The 14,033-nt window shown below is 45.3% G+C and overlaps 1 protein-coding gene across 1 annotated transcript; it reads left to right on the top strand.

The window, feature by feature from the left end:
• The first annotated feature begins 8,669 nt into the window (after nt 1-8,669).
• Nucleotides 8,670-9,272, top strand: LOC108794949 (RNA-directed DNA polymerase homolog). Its single transcript, XM_018566100.1, has one exon. The coding sequence runs from the start codon at nt 8,670-8,672 to the stop codon at nt 9,270-9,272; it is 603 nt and encodes a 200-aa protein (XP_018421602.1).
• The last annotated feature ends 4,761 nt before the right edge of the window (nt 9,273-14,033 follow it).

Below are 14,033 nucleotides of genomic sequence, written 5' to 3'. Positions count from 1 at the left end.
GGCAATATTAATTTAGAGCAGCAAAACCCACATCATTAATTATCTTAGCTTAGCAATGGAGAATTCCATGCGCTCTCCATAACATAACCACTAGTTTTCTTGATTATGCAGTAAAAGTGCACTATAACAGTTTGAACCACTTTTCAGTCCACTTGCCAATGCTTTTAGAATTGCTCTGGCCGATGTCACTTGCTTTGACATGGTTAGTTAATGTGCACAAAAGCCTTGACAATATCCCCCCTTCTTGATTCCATACTGTATCCCTTGGTTGCCACTTTATACAAGGCTTCAATCTTTATAATAGATAAGGACATTTCTAGTAAAATCAAGGCAAATCAAGGAGTGTTCACAAAGAACAATTGAAATGCAATTTACAGTGCACAATTTCAGCAAAGGGAATGGTTAATGTATAATAATTATTTACTGCTTTTTGGCTTGTCTAAATAGATATGTAAGGTCTGGTTCTGAGCTGATGACTACATTGGTGGTTATATGGTATTGAGTTTGGATCATTTTAATATAGACTCATTACAATATCAGTACTTGATGGATTGCCTGGTATTGGCTGCCATAAACTAGGTGCCAGTAACTTGTACAGCTGCAGCACCTGCCACTTTGATGAATAATGTACTGTGTTTGCTTCCAAATAAGTGGTTTGCATATATTATAAAACATCTTTTTTTGAAAAATAAGTTTACAGTAGCAGCTCATAACCCTGAAAATAAATGTCTCTTAATTTTTATCTAAAGTGCAAGACAATGTGATGCTTTATTCACCTCTAGCAACAGTGTGGTGTTATTGGACATGAGAGGAAAAATACTTATTTGTTAAGTACAATTTGAGCAATGTACGTGGCAAAGCTGGATTCTCAAGTCACAGCTGTTCTACTGTAATAGCCAGAGGGCAAACTGACACTTTGGAATTGAGAGGCATATGTAGATTCAGGCAACAATACAAAGGCAATATTTACAAGGGAAATGCAATGCAGAAAATCTCCCAGAGAACTGCTTTCAGCAAATCTTTACATAAATTAGAATTTAGATGATTATTATCATATTTCCATGTGATAACTTCTGCAGTGTTTTAAATGCTATAGTTTTCCATGTATATCACATCACTATCAAAATTAGGTGATGACAGCAAGTAGAGATGTCTACAAAAACTATTGAACGTTGATTCTACCCTTGCTAGTGAAGTATGGAGTATGGAAATATGAAAATACTCTCAGGGTTACCATTATGGCCAGATTAAGTGTTTCTTTCATTGGTGCCTTTTTTATTACTCTTTATATAGTTTGTCACACCTGTCACTAATTAAGCTAATATTCTGTTAACCTTGCTACTTTGCTGGCACTGATACAGTGCCATATGATGGAGACATGGAGAATTCCACATAATCTAAACACATTACTGTCTATGGACAGAAAGAGCTAAAATCAGACTAAATCTGTTATAAATTCTGTTCTTTATCAGTGCACTATTATGCTATGTAGGAAAGTAAGTAAAAAAAGATTATTTATTTTACCCAAGAATTTTATACACTCTCTCTTCACTCAGGTTGGCTGCAGTTTGGGAAAATGGTGAACTAGCGCAATTGTAACCATAGCAACCAATTATCAATCATGCACTTCCTGACCTCCGAACTCGGTGGTCAGGTGGCTTAGAAGTGCCAGTTATGGGGATTTCATTATTTCCCATCCCACTCCCTTTAAAAGTCAGGGATCCCAGAGCCTTTTGTCAGTATGTGTGGAGAGGGACTTGGAGTCTGTTGTTTGCAGGGAGAAATAGTTGCTGTTATACGCTGCTGCTAATCGGTGAGATATACAGTACTCTAAAGTGCTGAATAATGCTAAATTATTATAGAGAATGCAGTGTAGTGGGTTACATAGCCTCTAGCCCTCGTGTTCACTGTTCTGTTCTGTGATTCATACCTGTGAATTGCAGTGTGTCAGGGTTACATATCATTGTGTACCCACCTTTTTGTTCACAGTGAATAGTTCCAACAATCCTTTTTGTGTCAGCAACAACTTCAGTTGCTGTTTATCTGCTGGTTTATTGGGGTTTTATGTTTGTCTCTTATTTCACATTTTACTATTTCTATTAGTATTTTAGGTTTGGGGTTTGGTGTTTAAGGACTATAGTTTAGAATATTAGGCTTCATTTTTTGAGGAAGGTTTATTTCATTTAAATTTGTCTGCAGCACATGACCACAACATTCGATCCAGCACTCATAGGCAGGGTGGTTATATCTCCTTTTCATGGCAGGGACATTATATCTCATTTACAGTGCACTGGCTAAATTTGCAGATAGCATGGAAGGATGCAGGGCATGGCACACCACTTGAGCTGGTGTTGCCAACCCATGTACTGCACCATGGGGATTGTGACAGCCCAGTTCCCTGAACACCCTCCTTCTCAGTTGTGACTATTCACATCCACCAGTCCCCTCAAAGTGACGAAGTGCCTATGCAATGGCATGGGTAAAATGCAGCCATGCTGGTATGTTTGTGGGAGAAGAGCCACTCTGAGCCAGAGATTCTGGCAGCTCTTCTGGGGCAGTCTGATAGATGGCTGACCCCATGCCATCTTGTGCCATGCAGGGTCATGTGTGACAATGGCAACAACCTGTTGTCTGCCAGTCAGCAGAAAAATTGCACACATGTGCCATGCCTAGTTAATGGCTTCCATGATGTCCTACAGCAAGCCTGAAGAGAGTGTGGCAACTTAAGGTGGTCATACCTAGTAAGTGTTTGTCTGGTTAAATTGCAGTGGCAACACAAGCTGCCTGCTAACCACCTGATATGTGATAGACCCGCACACTTAAACTTGGAATTTTCCATGCTCTGTGGCTGCAACTGCAGTAGCAGGATATCAATACGTATTTGTGCAAGTACAGGACAAGGACAGGCTCTGGGGATTATTTTTATAATTTCATCTGCCAGTGTGCTTCTGCTTCTTGAAGTAAGTCGCCACAGCAGATGTAGACTTAAAATGTAAAAGGCCAAACACTATTTAGACTGCAAAGCCCAGAAATCCAGTAGGTATCCCATCAATGTTGCTTCAGCCCCAAGATTCTCCAAGAAGCAGAAGAAATCCTTAGAGGGTGTAAAACCTTACAACATTACATTGTATAATATCTTGTGTCAGAGGGTGGGAGATTATTAATATACTTCAAATATACTGTTGCAATCCAGGCAGGTCAATTTACTACCCCTGCAGTACTTCCACGCTGCAAACCCATCTGTACAAGGCCAAAAGCTCCTGTAGCATCTAAAGTTTATGTGTATTATCTGCCTACCTTCAGTTGCGCTCAGGTAGGAGACTCTCCTATATGGCTGATGGACACCCTGGAAGCTTGTGAGTATCTAAGTTTACCCAGTAAATGTTCCTAACTCTAAATATAAATTATCTTAGCCCAACGTAATGAACACATCAACAGTAGTGATGTTTGAACTTGCTTGGGTTCAGTTCATGGGTGCATTTGGTGAACATGCTGAAACATTTACAAGTTGTGAAATGTAATGCATACCCCATTGAATTAATTGGGAGGCATATTTTGAAAATACACTAATGGGCAAGGGATTATCGAACAAAGGGCATGAGGATCTGGAATACACCAAAGCAAAAAAAAGTTTTAAATTCAGTTTGGCTGGGGGCAGTGATTTTAATAATGCTTAAAGTGTAACATTAAAACTGCACAATTGCTTTAAATAAAATTTGTGGGGATGCACTGAACCTGCCTGAAAAGTGGCACATCTGTACAATCTACTACAGCAAAACTGACATTTACAAAGAAGACAAAACCCTGGCTGCCTTATTCTGTTTGAAAACAAAGGGGTTTCCTTTATCTATAGCAGATCCTTATCCTAGATTAGGGTCTGCTGTAGATGTAGAGGGGATTCCAGCCAAAAAAAGGTGTGGGAGAGAACAAGCATGTACCCCACTTCTGAAACATACCAGACCACATGCCCTCAACATAGGGGTGCCTCACTGCGGGACCCCATGGCAAAGCACTCATCCCCATATTGATGAGGACAAGGGCCTTTCCCCCACACCCATGGCCTAGTGTTGTGGGGTCTATGGGTGGAGGGCTAACAGGAAGCAGATGCCCCCCCCACATGAATGAGTAAGGGGTACATAGTACCTCTATTCATTCACAAAAAAAGTGAAAGTTTAAATAACAACACCTGGATATTTGACAAGTCCAACAGCAATTGCATCATCCAGTAATGCAAATCCTTGTCTCTAACAGTGAACAATGCCCACCGACCGTCGAAAGAAAAAACCCTTCCACCAATGGACACATCCGCACCTGACAATGGACAGGTCCACTTTTATCAATAACATCACTGTGTACACCCTGCCCCTTTGTTTACATTTGGCTTTCAGCTGTCATTCTGTGCCGTCTCCCTAACTGGCAGCCTAATGTAAACAATGGTGCAGGATTTATGCAAAGGGGTCGCATCTGGAGGCCCCCTTTATTCTCAAATGGGCTTCCAAATTCTAAAACAACCCCTTTCCTATAGACCCCCACAACCCTGGCCCAGTAGCCCTTACCTTCATCAACATGGGCATGAGGTTATTCCCTGTCAAGGTACCCCCCATGTTGAGGGCATGCAACCTGGTATGGTTGATGAAGGGGGTAACATGCTTGTCCCCTCCTGCCAGGCTGCATGCTCAGAAAAGAGTCTGATAATGGAATTTGAGGGAGACAGACATATTTTTTTTTAAATTGGGTTCCTACTTAAAATCCATACCAAACCCAAAGGGCCTAGTATAGAATTGGTGGGAACCCTATGTCAGCACACCAACAGCTGACTTTTATAGGGAGGGGGCTGGCACATTTCTAAGTCCTATTATTGTCTATAATTTTTCATGTGACCAGAGTTCGCAGGTGTCACGTCTACTGTAAGCGGTCGCATGGGAGCGCAACTGCGGAGAGGGAGTGATGGCGTTTATGGATAGTTGGCTTCTCAGGCGTGAGTCTCAGGCGTCACTCCCAGTCTTAAGGGGGAGTTTGAGACTCTTGCATCATAGCCAAGGTTTAAACAAAAATAATCAATGGGCTATTTCCTCATAGCACCAACAAAGGTATAGTATAGGGGTCAACGGTGGACTTATCTTCTTGGTGATGTGTACGGTTAAACAGGTCTCCCGATAAACAATAGAATCCCCCCACAACGTTATCAATGGTAACAGCAGCACAATCTTGTATGGTTAAGCAGCTGACAGTTTGTAATAGGCTCCCAGTGGAGCGATACTTGCTGTTTGAGGGGTGGCAGAGCAGCGTGGTGCAGGGTGTGGGTCCAGCTGGCAGGTGGTTTTGTAGTTGAGGAGACACAGTCCAGTGATTTCAGGTTCAGTAGTCAGCAGGCGTTCAGAGCCCATTTGTTGAACGCCATGTTGCTACAGCTGGGGCTTTAAATAGCCCCAGGATGTGGGAGGAGGCGCCGCGTTCCACCGTGGAACACACGCCGCTCGCGTCACAACCAGGAAGTCGAGCGGCTTGGAACAGTGGAACGCGGAGCATCCGTCATGGAAGACAGCAGGACCGAGGCGGCCCGGCCCCGAGGGGAATCATCACAGCAGGTCAGGCAAATCACTATGGGGTTTGCCTTTCCTACCTGAGAGAATTGCCCATAAGGTCACCTCTTGTTCGGCAAATGACGAACAAGCATAGTTTGCTAAGAGCTGAACTGGATGGCAAACATTAAACCCATCCCTAATCAAGGCTGATGGGAGCCAATTAAAATTAGTGCTTAGGGAAGCACACATAGCCTTACCCAAGAACAACAACTGCTTATTAGTTATATTTAAAGACGTTTAACAGTTATTCATTTTGCAAAAGACAAAAATAATTATTTTCAATTAGAGTTTGTATTTGACAGTATGTAGAACAGAATAGTAGTCCAGGAAAATCTTACTCCTCTATGACCTGAGCAACAAGTAACATCACAAAGATGTATGCATTCTTGAATCTAGCTACTCAGGCTAAGCCACTCTATATCAATACATTTTTTTCTACAGTCAATCAAAACAGTCCCAGTATAGTTTGAGTGTCTCTAGTCTCCACAGTGTTACTATGAACATCCATGCAAGCACACACATTGCCATGAATATTTTACTGTTACCCAGCCTGAACATAAGCATTCACCATAATGAAAAGCCTAAATCTTTTACCTGAGGGGTTTTATCTCAGTGCTCATTGCATGTTATACAATGCAAGCCTCATAAATAAAATAAGCTGGTTTCTTATATTCTGCCCAATTCACTGATGCTACAAGGTTCAAAAAGCAATCACTATAATGAATAGGTAATTGAAAGTGAAAAATGGTGTTCTTGTTTGGTTTGTGTACTTCAGCTGTATATACAGGTGAAACTCGAATAATTAGAATATTGTGCAAAAGTTCATTTATTTCACTAATGCAACTTAAAAGGTGAAACTAATATATGAGATAGACTCATTACATGCAAAGCAAGATAGTTCAAGCCGTGATTTGTCATAATTGTGATGATTATTTATGGCTTACAGCTCATGAAAACCCCAAATCCACAATCTCAAAAAATTAGAATATTGTGAAAAGGTGCAATATTCTAGGCTCAAAGTGTCCCACTCTAATCAGCTAATTAAGCCATAACACCTGCAAAGGGTTCCTGAGCTTTTAAATGGTCTCTCAGTCTGGTCCAGTAAGAATCACAATCATGGCAAAGACTGCTGACCTGACAGTTGTGCAGAAAACCATAATTGACACCCTCCATAAGGAAAGCATCAAAAGGTAATTGCAAACGAAGTTGGATGTTCCCAAAGTGCTGTATCAAAGCACATTAATAGAAAGTTATGTGGAAGGGAAAAGTGTGGAAGAAAAAGGTGCACAAGCAGCAGGGATGACCGCAGGCTGGAGAGGATTGTCAGGAAAAGGCCATTCAAAAGTGTTGGGGACTTTCACAATGTAACGGCCACCGCCGTAGACCGTAGCCGCCAGGAGCCAGCAGCCAGCCGCTTCCAGGGTTTCGCTGCCTGAGAAGCCTCCGCAGTTGCGATCCACAACCCCCTAATCCATAACAGGCGTGACAGAATAGTGGAACCTCGCTAAATGGATCCAGCGGAGCTCACACAACATCTTGTCGGACTCTCCCAAAGGGGCGAAATGCTTACGGCCTCCATGCAGGGGCTTCGAGTCGAGAACGAGACTCTCCGTATCCGCGTTAATCAGAACGCTAACGCCGCCCCACCCAGGGAGCGTCCAGAGCCAAAGGTCTGCCCCCCTGAACCCTTTTCCGGAGACAGGAAGGCCTACCGCCAGTTCGTGTGTTCATGTAAATTCATGTTTGAGCTACGACCACGTACCGATTATTCTGATCGAGTAAAAATCCTTACCCTTATTTCATACCTAAAGGGAGAACCTAGAGCATGGGCTGAGACCTACCTGGAAGAGGAAGGTGAGCTGTTGGGGTCCTTAAATTGTTTCCTGGAATCCATGTCTCTCCTCTATGAGGATCCCAGCAAACAGCTGATGGCTGAGAACGCCATTAGAAACCTCAAGCAGGGTCGGAGACCTGTGGAGGACTATATCTCGGAGTTCAAGCGCTGGAGCAGAGAGACCCAATGGAATAACATCGCTCTCCGGAACCAGTTCCGTCTTGGTCTCTCCGACGCAATGAAGGATGAGATCGCCCACATGGAACTACCCACCTCCCTAGATGACCTAATTCTGCAATCCGTTTCCATTGACCGCCGTCTCCACGAAAGAAGGTCGGAACAAGCTTACTCCTACAGCCCACCTCCTCCTAGGAGATCCAGATCGCCCCATAAAGACGAGCCCATTGAAATAGGGGCCATTCGGGGGCCACTTCCCCAGGCCAAAAAGGAGAGGAGAAGAGCCCTCAACCTATGTCTGTACTGCTCATCTCCAGACCACATGGTCTCTACCTGTCCACTCCTCAAAAAGAAGACGGAAGGTGACGTTTCACATATTTGCAAGGTGAACCATGGTGAACCCCTCTCTAACCAGTATATTCTTATCCCTCTCTCCCTACAGTGGGACCACGAGAGGATCACCGTTGACGCCATGGTGGACACAGGGGCTTGCGGCAATTTCATCAATTCACAAATTGTCGAAACCAATAAAATACCACGCGTGCTAAAGCATAACCCTGTGTCTGTCACCTTTATTGATGGGTCTACCTCCTCCTCAGGCCCAGTGACCTCTCAAACGCAACCTCTGTTGGTTACCTGCGGAGAAGGGCATACTGAATACCTTGTATTCGATATCATCCCATCTCCCTTGTTCCCGATTGTGCTTGGCCTCCCTTGGCTACTGCTTCACCAACCCGCCATATTGTGGTCGGAAAGGACGCTTCTCCTACAGTCCCAGTATTGCAAGGAAACGTGCTACCCCGTCTTCCCTATCCTCATGACAGGTTCAGAGACAGTGGTCCCCCCATCACATCTCCTAGACTTCGCAGACATGTTCAGCAAACGCGGGGCTGAGACCCTGCCTCCACATCGCCCCTACGACTGCCCTATAGAGTTGATTCCTGGTAGTCCCATCCCTACGGGAAGAATCTACCCCCCTGTCACAGCCAGAGCTGGCACACCTTTAGACCTACCTTGATGATAATCTGAGAAAGGGCTTCATTAGGCCATCCACATCCCCCGCTAGCGCTGGGATGTTTTTCGTCAGGAACAAGGACGGCTCACTACGCCCCATAATAGATTATCGCTGTCTCAACAACACCACTGTGAAAAACCGCTATCCACTACCTCTGATTCCTGAGTTGATTGAACAACTACAGACTTCCAAAAGCTACACCAAACTGGATCTCAAAGGGGCCTATAACCTGATCAGGATACGCACAGGGGACGAATGGAAGACAGCCTTCAGAACTCGGTACGGTCTCTATGAATACACAGTCATGCCGTTCGGGTTGTGTAACGCTCCCGCAACTTTCCAGCACTTTGTCAATGACATCTTTCATGACTTACTGGATGTATGTCTCATAGTGTACTTGGACGACATCCTTATTTATTCCAATACCCCTGCGGAACATAAGAAACATGTCCGCTGGGTCCTGTCTAGACTCAGAGCCCATTCTCTCTATGTCAAGCTGGAGAAGTGTATATTCGACCAACCCTCCATATCCTTTCTTGGCTACAGGATCACTCCGGACAGGATTCAAATGGACCAGTCTAAGGTTGACTGCATCTTGACCTGGCCGATCCCCCGTTCCAGGAAGGCTCTACAATGTTTCCTTGGCTTCTCGAACTATTAACGAAAATTCATTAAAAACTTCTCGGCGATCGTGAAGCCATTGATGAGTCTAACAAGTACGAAGATTCCCTTTGCCTGGTCAAAAGAGGCCCAAGTGGCCTTCGACGCCTTAAAAGAGAGGTACACCTCTGCTCCAATCCTCCAACTGCCTAACCCTGACTGTCATTTCGTACTAGAAGTAGATGCCTCCCACCTCGCCATAGGGGCGGTTCTTTCCCAACGGCCTTCTCTTTCTGAACCGTTGCACCCGGTTGCCTTCTTCTCTAGGACTCTCACACTGGCAGAGAGAAACTACCCCATCGGCGAAAAAGAACTACTCGCATACTGGAGGCACCTCTTGGAGAGTACCCTGCACCCCATCACCATCTTCACTGATCACCGCAATCTGCAATACTTGAAGGCGTGCAAAACCCTGTCCTCCCGTCAGGTCCGTTGGAGCCTCTTCTTTGATAGATTCGACTTCCACATCTCATACCGTCCTGGTCCACAGAATGTGAAAGCCGACTCCCTATCTCGCATGAATGAAGATGACACCGACGACTATCCTCCTCTCTCCATCATTCCCGCGGACCGATTTATAGGGTCGACCACTAGCTTCAAGCACCTACTCCAACAGAGCATCTCTCAGGACGCATCCTCTCGTCCTGCTGGCCTTAAACGCGACTCCGAGGGCTTATACCTCAACAACGACAAGATCTACGAGCCTCCTACGATGCAACCTTTGGTGGTCAAGCAACTCCATGACTGCCCCTTTGGCGGGTCATCCCGGAGTATCGAAGACTCTTGACCTTGTCAAAAGGAACTTCTGGTGGCCAGGTATGGCAAAAACCATACATGAATACATAGTCACCTGCGAAACTTGCGCTACCAGCAAACACTCTAGAAGACCTCCATACGGGTTGCTTACCTCCTTACCTATTCCCAATAGACCCTGGGAGGCCGTCTCCCTAGACTTCATAGTCGACCTTCCTAGGTCAGATGGTGCCAACACCATTATGGTCACAGTCGACATGCTAACAAAGATGGCTCATTTCACCCCCTTGAAAAAATTGCCAACCTCCAAAGAGACTGCACAAGCTTTTGTTGCCCAGGTACTCAAGCTACACGGCTTGCCTTCTCGGATCATCTCTGATAGGGGGAGCCAGTTTGTTTCTCGATTCTGGAAGGCCCTCTGTAAGACACTGCAAATCGACCATCACATGTCCACTGCCTATCACCCCCAGACCAACGGGCAAACGGAACGCGTTAACCAGTCCCTCGAGCAGTACCTCAGATGCTATTGCACCCATCTCCAAGATGACTGGTTCCAGTTTCTGCCTCTGGCTGAATTCGCGTACAACAACGCTACCAGTGCTTCTACCCAAGTTTCTCCGTTCTACGCGAATTATGGCTTCCACCCGAACAGTTTGCCCACTTCTTTTCTGCCAAACAATGTCCCCCTCATTGGAGGACTACTTCTCCATTTTGCAGAAGACCTTGGGGATTCTTCGTTCCAACCTCGAGGCAGCACAGGGAAAACAGAAACGCTATTACGATTCCCGCAGAACAGCCCCTCCTACGTACCATGTGGGGGACATGGTGTGGCTCTCCACCAGAGCTTCCCTCACGGAAGCTCGGCCGGCAGTTCGTTGGACCCTTCCCAATCGAGAAGGTGATCAATCCCAACGCTGTTCGACTGGTACTACCCCCGGACTGGAAGATACACCCCTCGTTCCACATTTCGCTCCTTAAACCCTTCAGGCCTAACCCATTTCCCGACAGGAGACCTCACTCCAGCTCCTCCGGTTGACATACAGGGTGAGGTCGAGTTCGAAGTCGAGCGGATCCTTGACTCCAGGAAGCGGGGTTCTTCCCTCCAATACTTGATACGATGGAGGGGCTATGGACCCCAGGATGACTCTTGGGAGGACTCAGCTGACGTTCATGCCCCTCAACTAATTCGAGGTTTCCACCATAGGTAACCCAATCGGCCATCTCCAGCTGGGAACCCCAGAGGTGTTCCCTTGAGGAGGGGGTCCTGTAACGGCCACCGCCGTAGACCGTAGCCGCCCGGAGCCAGCAGCCAGTCGCTTCTAGGATCCGCCGCTTCGTTCCACGGTGGAGCGCACGCTCGTCACTTCCGGGTTCGGAGGCCGGGTGCGTTCCACCTTGGAATGCGGAAGTGCGCCAATCCATTCGGCGACTCCTCCCCACTCCTCCAGCACTATATAAGCGCCCAGACGAGACAGCATGGCGTTCCACTATTGAGCCAGAATGCCTGCTGTCTCCTGGGACCCTCCATTGCCTCCAGCCTACTCCTGCCAGTCACCCACTCTGGGACCGCACTCCAAAAGGACCCCTAGCTCCTCCCATCCACTTCAACCCCTCAAACAGCAAGTATTCAGTGCAGTTGCACACCCTTCATAAAGACTGTATACTATCTCACCTCCACCTGTAAAGTCTTACTACTCGCTGGGAAACTGAACCATTGCCTGTACTGCCTTCATGATCTCTATAACCAACCATTGCCTGTACTGACTTTGTGCTCTCTCTCACCTACTACTCAGTAGTTCCCAAATTGACACTGGTGCTCAGGGGTAGGGCTTATGCAGGAATAACCCGCTCTAAAAACAACTATTATTTATTTTGAGGCTGTGATGCTAGAAACCCTAACTCTCCGTTAAGTTGAGAGTGAAACCAGGGTTTCGCTGCTTGAGAAGCCTCCGCAGTTGCGATCCACAACCCCCCAGATAGCAAGAAATTGTGCTGCAAGTTTGAAAATGACTTGCTAAACACTTGCAGACTTGCCAAGCTTCACAATTTTGTTGCACAATTACAGCAAGTCTGCATTGCAAATCTCCAAACCAGCGAGCTTGCAGAGCTCTTGCTAAGACCTGCAGGACTCTTGCTGTAGACTTGCCAAGCAAATTTGCTACAAATTCAAAAAGTGTCAACCAGAACTTGTGCTGCAAGTGTTCTGCAAGTCTACAACTTGCCAGGAATGTGTGCAGCAAGTTAACAAAATTACAATTTAACCACGACACAAGTTTGTGGCAAGTTATCCTTGCTATCTGGGCCCCTCATCCATAACAGGCGTGACACACAAGAAGTGAACTGAGGCTGGAGTCAGTGCATCAAGTGCATCAAGAGCCACCACACACAGACGGATCCTGGACATGGGCTTCAAATGTCGTATTCCTCTTGTCAAGCCACTCCTGAACAACAAACAACGTCAGAAGCGTCTTACCTGGGCTAAAGAAAAACAGACCTGGTCTGTTGCTCAGTGGTCCAAAGTCCTCTTTTCTGATGAGAGCAAATTTTGCATCTCATTTGGAAACCAAGGACCCAGAGTATGGAGGAAGAATGGAGAGGCACACACTGCAAGATGCTTGAAGTCCAGTGTGAAGTTTCCACAGTCTGTGTTGATTTGGGGAGCCATGTCATCTGCTGGTGTTGGTCCACTGTGCTTCATTAAGTCCAGGGTCAACGCAGCCGTCTACCAGGAGATTTTGGAGCACTTCATGCTTCCTTCCGCAGACGAGCTCTATGGGGATGCTGACTTCATTTTCCAGCAGGACTTGGCACCTGCCCACACTGCCAAAAGCACCAAAACCTGGTTCAATGACCGTGGGATTACTGTGCTTGATTGGCCAGCAAACTCGCCTGACCTGAACCCCATAGAGAATCCCATAACACCTCAGCAGTGCCACAGGCTGATAGCTTCCATGCCACGCCGCATTGAGGCAGTAATTGCTGCAAAAGTGGCCCAAACCAAGTACTGAGTACATATGCATGCTTATACTTTTCAGAGGTCCGATATTGTTCTATGTAAAATCCTTGTTTTATTGATTGCATGCAATATTCTAATTTTCTGAGATTGTGGATTTGGGGTTTTCATGAGCTGTAAGCCATAATCATCACAATTATGACAAATCAAGGCTTGAACTATCTTGCTTTGCATGTAATGAGTCTATCTCATATATTAGTTTCACCTTTTAATTTGCATTAGTGAAATAAATAAACTTTTGCACGATATTCTAATTATTCGAGTTTCACCTGTATATGTTTTCTTGATTTTTTTATGCATTCAAAAATAATAATCATTAGTTGGCTTTGTAATTTATCCTTTACCCAATGAGTATTTAATGGAAGACAGTAGAGAATGCATTGGTTCAGCTGCCTATCTGCTGCCTATTTTTGTAAGGTAATTTGTTAAAGCCAAATTCATTCTTTAATGCCCCCCCCCCCCTTCAAGTTCTTCCCTACCTGCAACCCTACAGTTAATTTTAAGAAATCGTCAGCATACATACCTAAAGTCCATGTGCCTTTAACACAGTCACATGACAAGGTATTTCCTCATCTTCTCCAGTATTGGCTGTGTACGGTTCTTAATATAAAAATTGAGTGAGGCTAACATACCAAAGACCATTTTAATTTTCTTCAGCACTGTACTGTGAGCCTAGGTCAATTTGATGATGTCAGATAATAACATGTGAGCACTGTACAACATTATGATGCCCTCACAGATGACAGTTCCATGAGAGCCTGGGCTCAGAGGAATTGGGTTAAGTGACATTAGTCACTATTTACAGCTTCTGCCTCTAAGACTACTGATTTATGGGTTTACCAAAGCAAGGGAATATGCTGATAAGCTAAATGTTGAGTGCAGAGGAAGGACCAAAGCTTTTAAAAATGAATTCCCTGCTGCGTAGGTTTTCCACTCGTTCACTGTAAGTAAAAGTCCAATTAGAACTATGCAAGTACTGTATATCTAGCATTTAGT

Source organism: Nanorana parkeri, unplaced genomic scaffold (genome assembly GCF_000935625.1).
Source record: "Nanorana parkeri isolate BGI_ZX_2015 unplaced genomic scaffold, ASM93562v1 scaffold918, whole genome shotgun sequence".
NCBI lineage: Eukaryota > Metazoa > Chordata > Amphibia > Anura > Dicroglossidae > Nanorana > Nanorana parkeri.
This window is presented reverse-complemented; position numbering and strand designations above follow the sequence as displayed.